Source organism: Passer domesticus, chromosome 4 (assembly GCF_036417665.1).
Source record: "Passer domesticus isolate bPasDom1 chromosome 4, bPasDom1.hap1, whole genome shotgun sequence".
NCBI lineage: Eukaryota > Metazoa > Chordata > Aves > Passeriformes > Passeridae > Passer > Passer domesticus.
The window spans coordinates 47,652,803-47,673,369 of record NC_087477.1 but is presented as its reverse complement, the minus strand read 5'-3'; the positions used below and the strand labels follow the sequence as shown (position 1 = coordinate 47,673,369).

At 36.5% G+C, this 20,567-nt stretch overlaps 1 protein-coding gene across 5 annotated transcripts in view; it reads right to left on the bottom strand.

Moving 5' to 3' along the window:
• The window catches only part of GALNTL6 (polypeptide N-acetylgalactosaminyltransferase like 6), a 436,298-nt gene that overhangs the window by 371,303 nt on the left and 44,428 nt on the right, over nt 1-20,567 (bottom strand). Inside the window, exon 1 of one of the 5 annotated variants that reach the window (XM_064417710.1) lies at nt 12,718-12,866. The exons of 3 other annotated variants lie outside the window; for them this stretch is intronic. In XM_064417710.1, coding sequence (XP_064273780.1) covers nt 12,718-12,747 — 30 coding nt within the window. In that variant the 5' untranslated portion in view covers nt 12,748-12,866. Of the gene's footprint in view, nt 1-12,717; nt 12,867-20,567 lie in introns of those variants that run through there. One more of the 5 variants, XM_064417708.1, reaches the window with a different exon arrangement.

The following is a 20,567-nucleotide window of genomic DNA, read 5'->3' as shown; positions in this document are numbered from 1 at the left end:
CAAACTGTCACTAATAATGAAAAATACCCTTATTTGTCATTTGGAAACCACATACCACAGGATTCTGGGGCATGGGTAGGTGTGAAGAGTAAGGGAAACTGATTTCATCTGCCCTCACAGACAATACTGAAATATTTACCAGAAAGCATTTTCAGTTATTCAGCAGCCAGGCACACAGGCTGCAGTTTTAGGCATGTAGAGATTATTTTTTCTCAGCTCTTGGTAAGACTGTGCCTGCAATTTGTTCTGCTAACAATAACTGAATTTCTAGACATGAAAAAGGCAGCTCTCTTGAGACAATTCACTAATGTGAGAATAAAACTGTCAGGTTGAAGCCAACGAAGTTTTTAAAGAGTATTCACACTCGTGCTGCTACACAGTGTACAGCAGTCACTAATGTTTAGGTAATCAATACAGAATTATGAGACTGGTATTTTTCTTTCATGGATATCTTTGTAATCAGTTCCCTGACATTCCACCCTGCAAAATGCTTTAGAGGAAAGACTTTACAGTGTGATTAAAGGAAAATAAATCTACCTGTTTATTAATTCAACAATGGAAATGTTTTTCTTGTGGAGAATTGCCAGATGAGACTGAGAAAAAACTTTTAAAACAAAATGTCACATATTTGGAATCCACAAGAGCTAATAGCGGAATTAGTGATGAGCTCACTTCTTTTGAAAAAAATGTGTAATACCTTTAATTTGGCAATGTTATGAAAAAACAATCAGTGTAGCTTAAATCCCTGTTGACATCTGCACATACTGTGATTTATACACTGTTTACAAGATTCTTCACTTTAATGCTTTAGAGTGTGCAGATGGCACTGTATTTTGGACTTTACTTGTTCCCAAATCACTTTCTAAAGTATACATGAGACTTTTATGAATGCACACATTTACACTTTAAGCTGGGATTTGTTAATACAGCTCAGCACCACATAAGAGTTTTGCTCCTGTTTCTGTCTTGTCTGCCAGATGAGATCATAGCCCACATGAAAGGAGATTTTGGAACTTAGAGTTGCTATAATGACTCTGCACCACCTTGTGTAAACTGCTTTGCAATAAAGAACTAATGCTAGTGGTAAAAAGACGCTGTCATCTGTGATTTGGAAACCAGAATATTAGGTCAGGGGAAATTAAAAGTATTATAATTCTGACACTCCAAGATTATTGTCTTCATCAAATGCACAGCATTTCACCAGGAATAACATTACATTTGAAGCTTGAATTTCTTCTTCCAATAAATTAGTTCTACAACAATAAATTAAGGAATCTCCTGAGGAGAGAAAGACATGTTATAACCTAGGATGCATATATGTGGAACAACATAGCTTTTATGTAAGAATTAAAAAAAACAAAACCAAAAAAACCCAGAGGAAATTAAGTTATTTTTATGTATTTCTACACCAGGTACTACTTCTCCTACTCTATTGATGAACTGCATGGGAGCATAGAATCACTTTGGGGAGAGCAGAGAGAGCAATAACCATTCATCAAGTTCAAAGCACATCATGTTTTTAAGAACTCCGCCAACACATGCACAGAACTCAGACAAAGTTACACAAACAAACTTGTTATACAAACAAACTTTATATAATTATGAATACAATCTCATATATAATTATGAATACAACCTCAACCATTTACAGATATTACATGGGAAAATTACTGAATATTTAAATTGACATTAGATTTTTTGTGGCTACGATGAACATTTCTGACTATATTAAGAACATTTTTGGTAAAAATTTCAAGATATGTCAGTTTCAGAACATAAAGACTTCTAATACCTATGAGGGTTTTTTTATGTTCAAGTGAACACTGGAAAATCTGTTCACAGACGTAACACATTTATTGATTCATCGCTGTAGGTAAGTAAATTGTTCAAAAGCTATTCCTTAAAAAACATAAACAAAAGTGCCTGCAGTGATTATATATAAATCTTGTCAGTATAAATGTTTATAGTAAACAGTATTTTTCCACACAAGCCTTTTTATATCAGTATTTTGACATTTTCTTAGTCAATGGCTTGCACATAAAGGCCAAAAAAAAAACCCAGCTGCTGAAAGACAAACATATTGCAGAATATATATTTGCATATGCACTTACAAAACAACAAGAAGGTACTTAGCCTAAGGTGTTCTACACAACTTCTATTCTGATACAGTCCATTTTGATGAAAGTTCTATATCCATCTGTTTTATTACTACTAAACACGGCATGTTCATTTATATAAAACAGTGTGATGGAGCTGCCTGAGACAAAAAAAACAAAAAAACAAGCCCACAACAAAATCTCTTAATAACTGTGAGTCACGTCTCAGCTATTTTGCTTCAGTGGTACAAAATCTTTCCACAAAGGAAAGCTGATCTTACAGCTGTTCTTTGTTAAATTCTCACACGCTACAAAGTTTACTGCATGGATAATTCACATGGAATATGACAGAAACTTCCGACCTACTTAGGTAGAAATTTTGCAATACAACAAAAGAAGAGGCAGAGAAAGAGACTATATTTTAGCTAGTTAAAATGATTTACTTCAAATTTTAGTTATTCAAAGTAAAAAAATAATTTGGGAGCATAAAGGTAAAAAAGAGATACCTGAGATACCTATTTCTTCCATTTAAAATAATATTTGCAATCGCTACATCAATATTATTGGATTTTTCCAATAATATTGATAGCATTTATATGTATCACATTTGCAATTTTATAACAAAACCACACAAGATTCATATGCAAAAGAAGACAGAAGTTGCAAAGCACATATATTGCCTGCTGTGTATTGTTGGGTATTTTCTTTTTTTCTTTTAATTCATTGCTTTTGTAGAAAAATGATTTGCTCAAAAAACATCTTTTCTGTGTGTTTCAGAATGAAAAGACTGAAACACTGACCTATCTACTCAGGCAGGTTGGAGCAGTAAAAAGAAAAAAAAGACTTATTTTGTTAGGAAAGAGACCAATTTCAGTCCAAGATTAGCTCTAGCTTTGATTCTACAAGTGACAGAAACTGAAGAGGTAGAGAAATGGAAAAGAAAGAAAAGAGTAAGCAAGAAAAACAAAAATTCTACAGCTCCTTTTTTTTTTTTTCAGCAGGACTTTTACATTTAGAAAGGAAGAAACAACATTAATAACCACCAACAAAAACTATACTTTCCATTATAACACTGAAGCTAACCAGAATTACAGGCTTGCCTCTGCAAAAACCTCAGTGCAGTAAACAGAGAAAGCACTGCAGTTAAGAGGTCCAAGAAATAATGGGGAATAAACGTGTGTACACATGAAGTACATATGTTTCATAAAATAACTTACTTGTCATTGAACAAGCTATGGAAGTGTAGCAGTCCAAATTCTCCAGAGAATAAATAACAGAAAAGTCTCATGATTCCTTCCTGAACTGTTTGCCAACATACGTGTTCTTTCAAGCAAAAGAAATATGACTTAAGTAACTATTCCCTGATGGTTAAACAAGATAAAACTGAGGCTAATACTGAAAACACAAAATAATTTTACTATAATCATTTCATATATCAAGTAGTGCCACACATTTATTTAGCATTCTGTTTTCCTTTTGAAATTACATAGTTATCATCAATATTGTTGGCATCTGTCACGGGCATACTTGGAAGATACAGGAAGACTATTTTGCACCCTTCTCACTGGTATAAATCACAGCCTCTCATCCCTAAAAGCTCTGTGTGACAACTTATAATAGGCTTTTCTGGTCTCCTTGGGGAGACAACAGTCCTCAAATGTAATAAGCACATTATATTGTACATTATATATTCTATACCTCTCACCTTTCTCTGTGTATGCTCTTGCGTTTACAGTTATGGTGGGATGAGGAGTACATAGTTACAAAACTGTAACTCACTAATACTTAGTATTGCTGTAATAAATGTGATTCACATAATTTTAAAATAGCTATACTTCATTACACATTTAAGAAACATATCATATTTAACATATTACCTTTATAGATCTATTATTAGTAAAACATCCCTTAATCACCTTTTTCTTAAATATTCTTTTCATTTTCTTCAGTTTTCATGAGTTTTAATCCACAGACAGTGATAAAAAATTCTCCATGACCCTTCTGCCTCCAAAGCATTTTCCTTTCTTTGAAAAGCCATATAACAGCAAATCTTCATACAAACAAGACACTCCATTTACCAGCTGTTTCCCATGCAGGACAGATTTTGCCTTTGAAAGGTTTTAACAAGCCTGCTGGCTTTGGGCTGCCTTGTTCAGCTGCTTTCCATTGATCATGAACCTTCCCAGGGTGCTCTCTACCTGCCACTAGTTATTGTGGGGTTGCCACACCGAGAGGAAAGCAAACCCTCTTGTAAAAGCTCCAATTATATGACTCTTAGCCAGAGCTTCTTTATGAAAGCTGTCACCAGCTGAGAGCACAGACCATGCATCTTTGTGTGGAACAAACTCACTAAAGCAGCAAGAACAGAAGATGTGAATTTAAATTCCATATTTGTTCCTAGATTTTTTTTGTTTGTTTTTTACCTCTAAGTATAGCCAGTGACTTTGATGAGAAAGACCAGATCCTATATGCAAGCCACTGAAGAAAAAGATTTGTTCTTATTTGTGTAGATTTCCTCTGTGTTACGATAGGTCTAGTATGAATACGAGAGAGTGACTGGAAGATCCAAATGAAAACACCAAATGTCTAGATTATAATTGTTCAGAAAAACACTTATGCATATCTCACAAAGACTAGACAATTCCACCTTCAGAGTCACCAACATTCTCTATTTTGTGATAACAGCAGCTGCTGATTCACAGCGATTGTCCTTCTGCAGCAGATTTATTTGGAAACAAGTATTCAATAGTAAAACAAAAGCATATGACCAATTTTTCAACTCTGTTCACTGAGGATGTATTAATAATCCTTTATTGTTAGGAACACCACGAGGCAGACACAATACATTGTAACAGTTGAAAAGATAAATGGGAGATATTAATAAAGTGAACTTCTCATCATTCCCTTTCCATGGATAGTCAATCATCCAACTGTATTAACAAAGCTTAACTATTACACCTTGCTAAATCATTATTATTGAAGTATAAGAACAGAATTTGAATAAGTTAGTTCCAAAGTGAGACTAGGCAATTTCTAATTAATACAGCGTTTTAGGCATATGTTTCAAAATATTCCATCTCTATTCATATTCTCTGTCTTTGCTTCCATACCACCGATTCACTGCATTTCTCTTTGGTTATTAACCATGCTTTAATTTCTGTACTCTTGACCTTTCCTGACCTTACAACAAAGATTACACAGACATTGGGCATAAACCTCCCCTGTATTTCTATCTGGGGATCAAAGATCTTCACTGGGGATTTCCAGGAAAAGGTCCCCATGCACCTTTGGAAGGCAAGGCATGTTTGTTTTCCTGCTACTCTTCAATCAACACACATGTAATCTCCTACACATGCACGCAGAATTACAGATTATTGCTTGTAAAAAACACAGTAACTCATTTTTGTAAGTTATTTGCCCACATTAGAAAGAAACATTCTTTCTAATGTGGGCAATTCTTTCATTCTTCTAAGATGAAGCAGAAAATAATTTCCTAATGTTATTACTACTGTTTTAGAGCACCATAATTTTAAGAATAGCTGTATGAAAGCCCTTCATTCATTGGAATCCCTGGAACAGATTCTGGCATACTTTGTCACATTTGATACATGATAAGTAAAAGACTTTTTTTTTTTTTTAATGCCAGCAGTTTAGTGGAGATTAAGACAGTACTTACTGCAAGTGAATGAGGGAAAAAAAGGTATTTTTTCATTTTACCTTTATTCAGTCAAAAAAAATCTGCTCCGATCCACTTCAAAATAAAGAGACAGTAAATACTAGCTGATTTCTGTTCGGCCCTCCTGTAAGGATGCAAGAAGAGGGGCAGGAGAATACTCAATTTCTCCAGTATTCCTTTTTTATTTGTCAGGTGATACAAGACATCCCCATTATTTCTCTTTCAAAGGTTATTCCATAGGGGCATTTTCACTGACTGAGCCTGTGAAAGATGACACAGATAAACTACTGAAACAAAGGGATAGGCACAGAGACCTTACCGTTTAAAAGGATATGGAGTTTTGTTCTATAAGAGTATGGAGAGGGAAAAAAAGAGAAATTACCACAGAACCACAAAATTGACAGGGCTGGGAGGAACCCTGTGGATGATCTGTGGAGATCACCCAGTCCAACACCCCTGCCAAGGCAGGGACACCAGCAGCAGGTAAGAAAGGAACACAACTGGGAGGGATCGACGTCTCCAGGCAGGGAGACTCCACAACCTACTTAGGCAGCCTGTTGCAGTGCTCTGCCATCCTCAATGTACAGAAGTCCTTCCTCATACTGAGATGAAATGTCTCATGGTTTAGTTTATAACCACTGCTCCTCATGCCGTCACTAGGCAGCATAAAAAAAAATCTGGCACCATCCTCTTGTTATTTCTATACATGTCTGCTATCGTGTATTAGCGTGTAATAACATACTTCCAACTCACTTGGGCTTCATCAGATCTCCTTCCCAGCTGGTTCAGACTCTAAAGTTGATTGGTGCAAAATTCTGAACCCAATAAATTGCTTTCAGGCTAAAAGACCTAAAAAAGATGATACTTTTTGCAACTGAATTACCTGCATCAACAATGTGAAATGAGACCAAAGCAAACCTGGAACCTTGCTGGCTTTTCCAGAGCATCCTCTGACAGGTAACAAAAAATACTGCTAGTACACAATCTCAGGGGGACAGAAAAGAAATACCGGGAAACTTCTAACCAAAATTAAATACTAAACCATTTTAATGATAAATAACACAAGTGAGCAAAAACTATTGTACATTTCAGTTTAATTTTAATTGACAGTTAAAAGAGACAAAGGGAAGTGTATCTATTCTCTGATTATGATCTTTTTAACCACAAGTTCTCATGGGTAAATAATAACAACAAAAGCAGATCATATTGCAATTAAACACTGAATTTAAAAGAAGTTTGGAAATTACATGGTATTCTGCCTTCAGTCTCTTTTTTCATTTGCCCAGTGAAAGAGCATATAATTGTTTTCAACAAAATATTTTGGAAGGCAGGTTCCCCCCCCATAGTTTACTCCTGGTGCAAAAACCAAAGACTGCATACTCCTTTCAAAAAAATCACTGTAAGTTAAAATATAAAACAGAACAACAACTCATCTGCTATTTTCAAGAGAGAATTCACAGGAATGACTATGCAAAATGAATATGACTTCTTATGAAGGTTATCACAAAACTCTCCACAAAAACAATACATTATGGGATAATAAAAGTGATGTGTAGATAAATTAGATATCCCAAGTTTCCCTATTAAATGTGCTGTCTGTTCGGGGCACAGCTTCTATATTCTCTTAGTGGTACTCATTTACCAAAAAAAAGGTCACATGAGAATAGATGAAAGCAGAATTCCCCCTACTTACTGTAAGTTTAGCATTGAGCTATTTAAAGAAAAGCCAAAACTTTAGGATAAAAACCTCTCTTTTAAGAACTGAAGACACTAATGTATTTTTTAAAGGGTGAAATTCACTTGTAGGTGGAACATCAGTTAGAGGACATAAACACCAATCGGTGCATGCAATGAATCTCATTTTATCTTGAGGACAAAAGCTCAGGTTCAGATAGTCTGAATTCTATTTATGTTCCCAAGACCTCTGGTTCTGGAGACTTACAGGCAGTCAATAAAGAGAAAAAGATGAAGTGAGGATCTGGGTAGAATTTAGGTCAGCTGGATTTACATGTAACATCCCACCTCTGCAAGCTGTTGTGAGCCACCTTGCTGACTTTGAGGGCTCTGCCTGAATGGAACAAGCTCAAGAACAAGACTGTTTCAGCAATGTGTAAGCAAGTGATCTACCACAGAAATTAAATCTTTCCTAATCAAATACTTCACATTAATCCCTGCAGAAAGAATACCTGACTGTGTGGTAAAGTTACTTTTGTTACACTGCCTGCTTCTCTTTACAACCAGTACCTCTTAAAGACACAGCCATATTTTATCTAAAATTGCCCAACATCTGCCACACAACCTGCAAGTATTTTAACAGGAATTTTGGGGGGTTTAAGTCCACAATTTTGAAATAAGTTATATAATATGCTTTTAAGGTTAAGGCTTATACCACAGTGTTTCACAGAAATTATTTTTTTTAAGTTGCACAATATAACACCAGTCTTTTCAAACCTTAAAAGAAGGCATCTCTCTCATTTATAGCCTGGGGCCTAAAGAAATTACTAACCTAGAAACAAAGACTTCTAACTCTAAATCAAAATATAACACTGAGGAAATATATAAGAAAGGAAACATTCTTGACATACATATTTATATATTTATGTTTCAACAGAATTACTGTCCAGCACTTGATTGGTCAGGACATTAGTGTGGTCTTGATAGATGTAATTCTTCAGCTATTGGGCAAGGAAGAGGAGCAAAAGAAAACAAGGTCTTTTTGCATAACGATTTAATACACTAACACCCATTTAATTAACAAACAAAACACAGACACTACACAAAGGAAACTCTCAGATGTATACTCACAAAGATGGGCAGGAGTGTCTGGTCAGAAGAGGTTACATCAGCCAGACAGGACCTTGGGTTCTTTTTGGCAATTGTTGGGCTTCAAAAGACAGTTGACCTCAGCTCAACTGTACTTCAAAAGGAAAAGCAGTGAGGCACATCTCCTTTGAAGCCACAAACCACCACCTTAAGAGAACTGGGTCAGGACCATGTTCTTCTGAATCCCCCCAAGTATGTCGAAAGCTAGAGGGAAGTCTTTAAAATCCTATCTGGCTGCTTCCAGCAAGATGAAAGAAACTATCTTAAGTTATACTGAAAACATTGAAAATTCTCATTTTTTGACCCATTCTTCAAGAGATGTAACAGTATGACTTCATCAGGTTTAGGAGCTCAGTTCACCAAGTCATTATTCAAATCAGGAAGAGATCCTGACATTTTAATCATATCTTCCCTCAGATTTTCTATTTGTGAATTAGACAGAAATGTTTGAAAATTATACTAAATAATTACTTCTGGTATCAGAAACGGCAACATTTTCAACCCTTTTCTGAAAGGGAATGATACAACTGTTCTGCTCCAGGGAATACCATCTGAGGATACACAGCACAACCACAGATACAGCAAGTCAAGCACAAAATATTCCTCTGCTCAATGCCCCTCAGAGATGACATTTAAAATTAAAAGACTGTATGAGTCTAAAAACCTTCCAGTAACTGTCAACTCTGACTGGAACCCAATTTTCTTTAAGGATACACTTTTTTCTGTAGGACAGTGATGCTGATTACAGTTATCAGATGACTAAGGAAATCATATCAGATGCACAGTTTAAATAAAACTAACTATAGAGCCTGACTTTATAAAATATTAATTATTTATCAGAAATTCCCATCTAGATTTCTCAGCTCCATGATAAGTCTCCACTGAACTTCCTAGAGGCGAATCAATCTATTGCACTTTATTACTTTTTTTCTCTCTGACATCTGGATAGGACCAAAGAAGTAGAGTACATCTCCCCTCCAGCTTTTTTACATCCCATCCCACAAGCAAGTTGGGGTTTGTTACAGTCTCCTCTTTCACTGTTATCACATATAGCTGTATCACTCTTGTGACCATCTCCTCTTAAATATATGCCCCATTCTGGAAAATTCAAGTACCTGGGCCCATTAATTCTTTATGTATTAGTGCTTCACAAAAAATAATAATAGAAAGAAAAAAAAAAAAAGAACAAAAAACCACAAAACAAGCTCTATACCTAAGTTATTCAAAGACTGTTTTCTTATGTTGTTTTTGTTATGCAATCTACCTGAAAATAAAGTTATGTGCAAATCTAGAGACAGCATGAGAAACATTTTCCTCTTATGGGAAAATTCTTTACTCATCAGAAATATTCACTATCCTATACTGCCAATTAATCCTTGAAGCCATAAAGCAAATCACTGAACCACATATTGGCATGAGTTAAGACTGAAATAGTCCAGATTTTGCTTTGAAATGTGTGAGGGTTGACCCTTTGATCTTTTGGGCTGCCCCTGAGAGCTGAAGCACAGGCCCATAGAGATGTGAAAGTACCCACTTTCTTCTGTGTTAAAGAGACAGAAGGGCTCCATCTCTTTAATTGATTAATTCATTTGTGGATAATACAATGCTACCAAGCCGCTGGAATGTGATGTGGGGGCACCTGGAATCACTTTCCTCCATGTGGCCATTGAACAACAGACATTCTCTGGATCTTTAGACACCTTACCACTTTTTGGATTGTTATGGATGATTTCCAGCACTGCTAATTCTCTCAAGTACTGGATACTGTCATCTGCAGTGGTCCACTTCCCTAGGGAGCTCACAAAATCCTCCTTAAACAGGTGTATTGCTCTCACACTTGAGAGGAGCCATCTCCAGACTGTAAGCTGCTTCCTCTTTTGATTCCTCTTTCAATTCCCTGATCTCTAGCAACAGATCCCAGCTGCTGAGCTTCATGACCTGACCTCCTAATTGCTGACTGTTAGCATAATAGCATTCAAACAGCCAGGCAGAAAACCACTCACCTGGTGAACAGCTGTAATCTTTCCACAAGTCTTGAAGTTCTGATGATGTCAGGGACCAGATAACTGGTTTCCTGTTTGATTTCTTTCACTCCTTTCTATTTCTTTGTTGAAGGACTGGCTTCTTGATCCAATCCCTTTTCTCCTTGTTTTCCTCCTGCTTCTTCTTCCTCCCTTTCTAATGGATGATATGGACATGTACCTTGCTGTATCTTCCCCCCGCCACTCCTGGGGCAATTACTGTAGCAGTTGTTGTCCAAGTCCTTATCTCAGCCATAGTGCCCTCAACTGTAGTTGGGGCTCCCACCCCAACTAGTTATTGAGGCAGCTACCTCCTGAACAGGTCAGTGCTCCACAGAGCACAACAGCCCTCTGAAAGTGCTGAACTGGGACTTGACAGGCACAGGCCAGGGCCAGTGTAGGGTGAGAAGCTGCTGCTTTTCACTGGGGTAGGCAAGGCAGCATTCTATCAGGTCATGTCTCAGTGTGCCAGGGTTGCTTACCTGTTCAGGTGTAAAGTCCCAGGTAAGAAAAGGTGATAACCATTCTGAGAACCTGCCCAAATCCTTCCAAACACCCTGCTAAACTGGAACTGGATGCCTCAGAGCAGATTTCAGTACCTCCTCACCTAAGATTTGCATTCTCTTACACCAGGATGACACCAGATCTCACAAACCTCAGAGTGTGCCAACAGTATTAGTATTATTAACACATAAGGATGAGTAATGACCATGGGAGCCTGCATTTTAAAAGCATTCACATCAATCTCTGGCAGGCAAGAGGAGGTCTAGTCCCTTACTGTCCACAGAGGATAGCCATCCCATATAACTAGGCTGTCAGTGTCAGGGCAAAGCACAGAGCCATTGTTTGTGCCAGCATGCTCCCAAATTCAGCAAACAGATAAGCAATGCAGCTGACAAACTCCACTTCCCACACAGGAGCTCGCTGCTAGATAACTGGTTGTCTTCTCTCCGAGGATCATTCCCACTCCAGCCCCTTGATGGGGGAATGATGAGAGACAGTGCTGATGCTCTGCCAGCCCTGCCCAAGCAGTAGCCAAACACTGGGATGTTATCAACACCTTTCCAGTTCAGCCAGACCAATACAAAAGGAAAAGTTTACAACAAGCCATCTCAACTTTCCTTCGATATTCTACAAATATTAAATCAAATGTCATTCTACCAGCTCATTTCTGCAAAAAAGGAGCATCTTGATCCTACTACAAAAATGTATACAACCACTCAAGGGGTTTAAAGTCAGAACTGCAGCATGCAGTCTGCTTTTATTTCCCTCAGAAATTTGTCCACAGTGAAGAAGATAAAGGCACAACTTACAGAAATGTAAGCACACAGCAGGTGTGTGCCAATAGCAAGTCCCAACATATCCAAGATGAGTTCACTGTGCAGTAAAATTGACACCTGAGTAGTGGACCTACACCATCACAACTCCTTTGACTTTCTAAGCTCAACCTGCAAGCCCAGACCACACAGGATTAGCAGCTATGTGCTAACACACTCACCATAAGCCAGGGGCATCAGGCTCACCGTGCAAATGCTTCACTGATTAGAAATGGGAGACTCCTATGCCAGATTAAGAAACACATAAAAGCCAACAGGCACAGCAAGAATTGAGGCAGCCCAAATTCTTCACTGCCCAAATTTCCATGCTCTTTGTTAATAGTTCAAGGAGTAGAAACTCCACCCCTGCCTGCTCCTCAGTTTTCATCTCACATAATCTAAATTTAAGGTTGTTAATAGTCCTGCATTGAGTACCAAACATAAGTATTTGCTGGATCCTCTGGCTATCGGGATCACGGACAATACTTCTACGGAAATTAGTAAAAAAAAAAAAAACTGTTTATCAGTAAAGACTCCCCAATCTTAAAAATACTTTTAAAAATGTGAACACCTATCATTCTCATAGAAGAGAGAATTTATCAGAGGGCATTCTATTACGGAAATGGTGTATGACACTGCTGAAAAAAAAAGCTCTTCAAATATACTTTGAAACAGCAGAAAACATTAGTTCTGTATGTCGCAGTTGAGACGGCCACAATACAGAGAGTATCACCATACAACTTGAGAGGGCTTTAAACATTTGCCCAAACAAAGTAACACCATACCTCATCTGAAGGCTTCCAGCATCTGCCCATACAGAGTAACACCACTCCACTTCAGAAGGCTGCACGTATCTGCCCTTCTTCCTCTTCAGCCCAAACTTTTATACCCCTCACGTTGATGCACTGCACCTGAGTGCCCTCTGTTCCCTTCGGTGGTTGGTCAGAGCCCCTGGGCACTCCATGGCTCATTGCTGTCAGTGCTGCTCACCTGCTGCTCAGAGCTGCACCCACTGGGGATGAGGCTGGGCCACAGCCCCACTCCCAATTACCACAAACTCTGTGCCTACATCTTTACACAGAAATTCTGAGTGTACCCCCTTAATTACAAATACCTAGAATGACATCCTTGCTTGAAAACTGCAATAACCCAGCCTCCTGTTAAAACTCTCATCATACACACTGTGCTCAAAACAAATGATGAAGAGGATCACACTTTCTTCTATAATGACATTCAACTTCCTATGTCCCAGATGGCTTTTAAGCATTACATTTAAGACCCTTTGCTAGGGTAATCTGCCACTTCAGATCTTTGGAATTTTTTTTTTCCAACAGTATCCACCAAACTATACCCATGTTGCCACTATGCTGCTATTCTCACAATGTCATTCTCTTTGACTTCACTGGAAATGCAGTCTGAAAATGCAAAACTTAATCCAGACCTGAGAATCTTTTGCTTTCAATTTTTTATTCATTCTTTCTCTGCCAGACAATAAAACAGGTAGCAACTATAGCTGTATCAGCTAAAGGCAAGGATATCACATGATAAAATGTGCAGTTACTCTAATTCATAAACTCTATCATTTTGATACATACATACACATATTTATGAACATATAACCACATAACAAATAACTAAAATGGTCATGGTTTTTTACCCTATAATTACTACTACTGAAAACTGAGAGAACTGGAAATGAGGAGAGGCAGGCATCCAAACCCAGAATGGAAAACCCTTCTCTATTTGATGTCCCTACCTAGTGAAGATTTTGCCAGTTATGCAACCAAATCTCAGCTTTAATTTAAGGCACCGTCAATTAAGATTGAACACAATATCCTATGACTGGAAATGAATGGCAACACTGGTGATGCCCTCTTATCTTAGGCCTCATTTGGCAATGATACCTCCTGGATAACAAATCTTGTACACCTGCCTGCATGTAAGGTAACAGCCACGTCAATCTTGTCATAGTGACAGAAGTTGTCGGCAGTATGAAGCCTTCATCACAGTTATTTTTCTGCTTATCAGATATAAAACCAATAAGAGACATCATAATGTAATTTTCCCACTATTTTCCTCGAGAATAGGCAACTTTGGAAACTGTCCAATTTTAAAGCAGTCCGCTTTGTCATATTCCTTTAAAATAATGGGACTGGGCAATACACAAGTTTAAGCAGAGATAAAATAAAATAAACTTGCAAGAAGGAGCATCAGTACTCTGGAAGAACAGCTGCTTCAAGTGGCATTTAAGGCTCCTATGAAATTTATTGCCAGTACCCAGCAATTTAAGAAAATTAAAAATGTAAGAAATATGCGGTTATAAAAAATTATTTTAGCAATAATTTGTAATCAACTGATGAAATTCATAATTTAAACTCTCACACTGCAAATTGCATAGCTCAGTTCTACAGAGCTAGAAGAGAATGATGAGATCTTAAAATATACTGTATTAACCATTATTAGGAAGAACTGCATAAAAAATTCATATTAAATGAGTTAACATGATTTCAGATTTGAAAAGGTGTATTTATAAGCTACCAAACATATTCAGTCTTTCAGTAAATTCTAAGATAAATGTATATTGTTTATATAAATATAGAAAAATATTTATAAATACAAATGGAAATACTTAAAATTATAAGTCCTACTGATTTACATATGATCTTGTTTTCCATTATTCAGACAGAGTCAGGCTCCCAAGCTGAATTTAAAAATCAAGAATTAGCTCTCTAAGGATGTGGATCTTATGTGTTTAAATCATCTGTGAATCATCAGGGAATATACATTATCACCATTTAAGCATTAAGGGTAGCTTTTTTAAAATGTAACTTTCCTGTGCTCTTAAGCAATACGTTGCTGCAATGACCACTTCTAATTCCAGCTTCAGAACATGTTAGAAAACAGTATTTTTGCCACTGAATATATATACAGACATATGCACATATAGGAGAGGATGATTCATAAACCCTTTTTTTAAAACTTTGCCAGAATTGTGGGTTTTTCTCTATAGCTGATAAAAAACATCCAGGTTTGGATGCCTGTCTCTCCTCATTTGCAGTTCTCTCAGTTTTCAGTAGTAGTAATTATAAGGTAAAAAAAAAAAAAAAAGGCCATTTTAGTTATTTATGTGGTTATATGTGATTTTACCAATCAAAGCCTATATTGGAAAGGACTGTAATGATTCCTACTTTATACACTAATCTGTCCCTGGTATTTCAACGCTGATGTTCTTGGTGCTTCGTTTTAGGAAGATGGCTAATATGTATTAATTTACAACAAAAATGCTAAAGTCCATCAATGCTACCTAGTTATAAAAATAACAGACCTAAGAAATTACAAAGACAACTCTATTCTACGTCAGGAAAAGAGCAAATTTTCTTAAGAATAAATCTTGTTTTAAGACATACAGTGTATCCTATTTGAAGAGAGGATATTAACTGCAGTAGCATTCACTAATAATTAGATATGGGGTTTTTCCACACCATTTTTCCCACTAAAATGAATTAAATAAATTTATTAAGAAATAACTTGATATAATTTCCATCAGCCGAATTAATGAATTAATTAAAGAGTGATTTAAAATGCTGGAGCAATGATTTCCAAAGTTTACTCCAGAACACTGTAAGATTGTGATGGTACTTTCTTGTTAGAAATCTTTCTTTTGCACTTTATATTTTCATAGCACAGTCATGAAACAAACATCTGTGAGGGTTTGAAATACATCTGTGCTGAAGGTCACCACCTACAGAGAGAGCAGCTGCACACATTCCATCTGGGCAAACCCTGGCTGTTTGGCATGAAGACACATTACATCATCAGCAACATTAGGCAGGTATCAGAAACTTTCTGAAAACTTGGCAATATATTTCTATAATTTTATTAGGTAGCTGGTGTGTATGAGGTTTCTTTTTAGATTATATTCAAGCAAGTAATACCTCTGAAACAGATTTTCATTTGTCTAGACAAAATGCTTTATGCCACCAATTACTTTGTTTGAGTAGATCAGATTCTTCTATGGTACTTTAGAACCAAAGCATCTTCACCAGACTTTGCACAACCACATTTTTTTTTTTAATTTTAAAATACACATATACCAGGGAATTATTGATGTTTTTTGAGAAAAAAGCACCCCAATGTCACCCTGATTTTGTAAGATTTTTTAAACCTTCTGATGTTTACATTCTTGTAATGAACTTTCACACACACTTTCTGTAAATAACTTATTGTTTTGCATTCTTTCATAGAAGAGAAGAAATTTGATAAACTGTTGTTTTGTCCAGTGTCATTAGAGAGGTGGCACTTTCAACCTCCAATCCACTGTCACTTTTGGAAATCTATAAATGTTAAAGTCAGAAAATAAACTATCCCCTTTTACCATGAGAACAGCAGCATGTTCACGTCATGTTTTTTCATGTCTTATAGTGACACCCCAACACCTATGTTATATATTTGATATGCAACTCCTCCCATACATGAGTAACTTCATTGTTTTGTGTATCTCCACTGGATTCAATTAACAAGGAATTCTAATGGTCACTTTAGAACAGTTGGATACATGATTTCAGTGTTGGCAGAGTAACCTCATTACTACGCAAAGACCGGAACTCCATTCATGGAAAAACATCCATCCCACTCAGTGGTACTCAGCAAGTGTTTCCATTATCACAAATCTTCTGTTAAGGATTTCTTTCTCTCCAGCCACCTTGGAAACCATGCACAGTAGAGAAATCCTGCTATGAAATGACAGTCTTACAGTCATGCTGCCTCATGCAACTGTTTGGTTCTGTGCCTGAAATAAATGCCCTCTGTCCTTAAGATCTGTGATCATGAATTTTCACCTGGGGAAGACTTTGGTCTTTGCTGTTCCTACACAGGTGGGGTTTACACCGTATTGGCCTAAAATACCAGAGTCAGAGCCCAATGAACTGGTGGCTCCAAACAACACCATAAACAAGCAAAGTAGATGCAATTTCAAACCCAGAAGCAGTTTCTGTTACACATCATTACTAATCTCCAACTAATCATAGTTACTGATTTCAGTTATATTTAGTTACTTGAGCAGTATCAACTCAAGTATCTGACATTTTAGGTGGATTCCTGAGGGAAATAATTCTTATTTTAATCAAGTAGGACATTGCTTTGAACTTCTTGAAGTTGTAATGCTCCTATGCTACAGATCTGCCCTTACCACCAGATTAAAATGAAAACACTGGAGAAAGATTTGGCATTTTACAAACAACACACAAAAGTTTTCTTTTTTTTTTTTTTTTTTTGCAATGCACAACTAATACTATTTTTGATCCCTCTCAGCTGCAGCAACAGTGCATTGCTCATATCCAGACCAATGGTCTGGAATGAGCCTCTTTTTCTCTTTCTGAACCTGAACAGTAGGTAAATTCTTTTTTTCTCCTTTTTTTTTTTTTAAGCTTAAAACTTCTCACACCTAATTTTATCAAAAGAGACACACTGTCTTATTTTGAAAGCACCAGATTAAAACCCTGTGCTTATATGCAAGAGGCTTTGAAGTGCTTCATCAGATATGAATCTGAAAGAGCTCCGGATGCCAAATGGCACAGACATGGACCAGCTGTATACCAGTGGATGTCATTGGGATTTTCTTCAAGTGAAAAAAGTATGCACACCTAGAGAATCTTATTATGAAGGAAAAGCCTACCAGTCCAAGTATCTGCAGCTAATAATACTTAGAAAAGTTGAAGATCTAGCATTCCTGATTATGATGACAAATACAAACTTTGAAACACCATATTTGACAAAACTTCTTCAGGTGATCCTTGCTGCTTTTACCCGTGGCTCTAGCTACAGCTTCTAGCTTCTATTTTTAAATTGTCCTTCCAAAGTATTCAGGAAAGAGCAGACTTTCATTACAATTTGACTTAAGACAAATTGCTGATGACTACAAGATAAGCAATGTGTCACACTTGTTAGACCTTAATGCACAGAAAACATACTTTTTCAAATTTTAAATGCAGTATTTAATTAACAAATTTAGATAAGCCCAAAATGTGGAATGCACTTCAATAATGCTAGAGATCACTGCACTGATAGTGTTGCATTAACATGCATAGTTAATGTATTCACAGCATGCAAATCTCTTATACTCTTTTGGGATAAAGATTATGGTTTGCAGAGATTTTCTTCTTCCTTCTCTCTCCCAACAGGAAGGTTCTACTTTTTACTTTTACGGGAAGCAATGTGCAATTCCATCTCTGCTGCTTTGCCCTAAAAACCTATCAAATGGAAGCTCCTAGAAATAAGGAATCTAATTTTTACTGGGATTCGCATCCAAAACTCTCTCACTGACCCTCAAGTCAAGCCAGAAGTTTTAAGACATTTTCAACAATGAGCAGGTCAAACTTATGGATTAGAGTTTCAAAACTCTATTCCTTTGCTATAATCATGTAAGCTAGGTGCCGCCCAGCTTGGGGATCTTTGTTTGGTTTTGTAATCTGTGCAACAATGTAACTTGATATTCCCACAAACTGTAACAGTATCTGTACATTAAAAAAAAAAAAAATAATCTGTACTGAATGCAGTACAGCCCATTTCAAACTGAAAAATAAACTTTTCCTAGGAAAAAAGGAAAAAATAAAATCAAGTAACATTTAGTTGCTGAACAGTAAAGTATTGGCAGTGGGAGGGGAAGGTGGAGAAGAAAATCACACAACAAAAATACCAAAATATTAGGTGCTCATCTTCCAATACATGTATCTTTATTAATAACAAGTTTCATTACACCAGGTGTCTGCCTCCCCACAGCTGTCCTTCTACACTCTCAAAGAAGTGACATGACCATAAAAAGGTCAGGAAGAACAGGCAGAATACTACCAATTGCACAAAACTGCAGGGATGATATATAAAATAAAACTGTTGAAGCACTCCAGTTGATGTCTTCATAAACCCAACAATTAAACCCTTACTCACTGTCCTTGAAAGAAGTGAGTGCAGCCCCAATTAAAAGTCCTACATATGTGCAATGGTGAGTTAACAATTCTTTTTGCCATTCTCTCTCCTTCAGAGCTCATTAATGCACTGCTGTTACTCCCCCTCCTGCAGATTATCTTTTATTTTCACAGCATCCAAAATAGCTTCCTCGTCTGCAAAGTTGGGATTTTTTTCTTTTATTTCTGACTATTTCTTTAAATAGTTTATAGTTTACAAGATTTGACTATGAGTTGCTTCACTCATTTCTAAGGATCTATATAGAACATACTTCCTCACTGGAGTTCCTATCAAATCCAAATTATAAAGAACAAATGCAATAATCTGCTTATTTCTTCCTTTCCTCTGTTGACTATTACACCTAATAATTCTTAGGATAAAATAAATCAGTCTAAAAGCTGCAGGGACTATATTGCTTAGCCACTCACTGTAAAACTATAAAAATGACAAAACTGCATGAAAAACGTTTCATGGGGGCATACAAAATGTTGTGCTCCTGCTGGACATTCTATCCGAGCATTTTCACTTGTAAATTTACTTAATTTAATTTTTATATGAAAGAGAAAACACAATTTATTCTTGCTGATGCAGTCCATTTTCCAGCCTGTAAACTGCATATTTCACTGACCATTTTTATGTCCCTGCTTTGTTTACTGAGCCTTCCACATGCAGCATCTTATACCACACAGCATCTCTGGCTAATACTCATTGGATCCTGTGCATCAAACAGGTTTCCTCTAAGCCCAATAACTCTCCTGTTTGTCTCTTTGGAAGGGAGCAATCAGCATCACATTGTCACTTGTTGGAATTTCAGAGGGAAAAAAAAGAAGTTCTATCATGGTATTCATGATAGGGATTTGATTCGGTGATAGGGTTTACAATCATATCTTCTTTAATACGGTGTATCAAAAATTATATTTCAACAGCACATGAATCTTTAAAGAAGCTGCTACTGAAGGACCAAACACTGAAGTATTCCTCTTCCTTCAGGTTCACCATAACCTGCTCAGTGCTTCCTTAAGCAGTTTCAGAAGTCCTTCTGAGTTTTAAAATACAATGCTTTTTCTGTTATATAAACTGCATCAATAAACATTTGTGTTCATGAACAGGATGTTAAATGCCAATTATTATAAACATTCATTTAAATATTTTTTCCACTAGAGTTTTTGCATTTTCTTTCAGGTTTGTGGAATTTAACAGCAATTTTCCCTAGTGCAATAAATTACTGAAGATTCAAAGAGACAAGTTTCGCAACACATTAGAATTAATCCTGAAGTCAGTAAAATTACAGCACTTTATACCACTTAAAAACTTAAAATCTGATACAGGTGTTTTAAGTGTTTGTCTGCAATTTTGTATCTCTCTGAAATATTTTTATTGAAAGTGAATAGTGTCAACTGTTAGGGCTGTCATAATCTTTTATGTGGCTTGAACTTGCAATTCTGTAACCAAACTACAATGAGCAGATTATTACAGTATGTTTTAAAAAAATCAGAATTCAAGATCAGATAGTATTATAGCATGCCTCCTATTAGCACTTTTCTCTCCTTTCCCTCTCTTAGCTAAAATACAATGTATTTATAAACAAAATAATTGCTGGATTTATATACACCAATATTAATGTCTAACACAGATATCTTATACATTAAATGTTTCTATCATTTGAGTTTCAGTT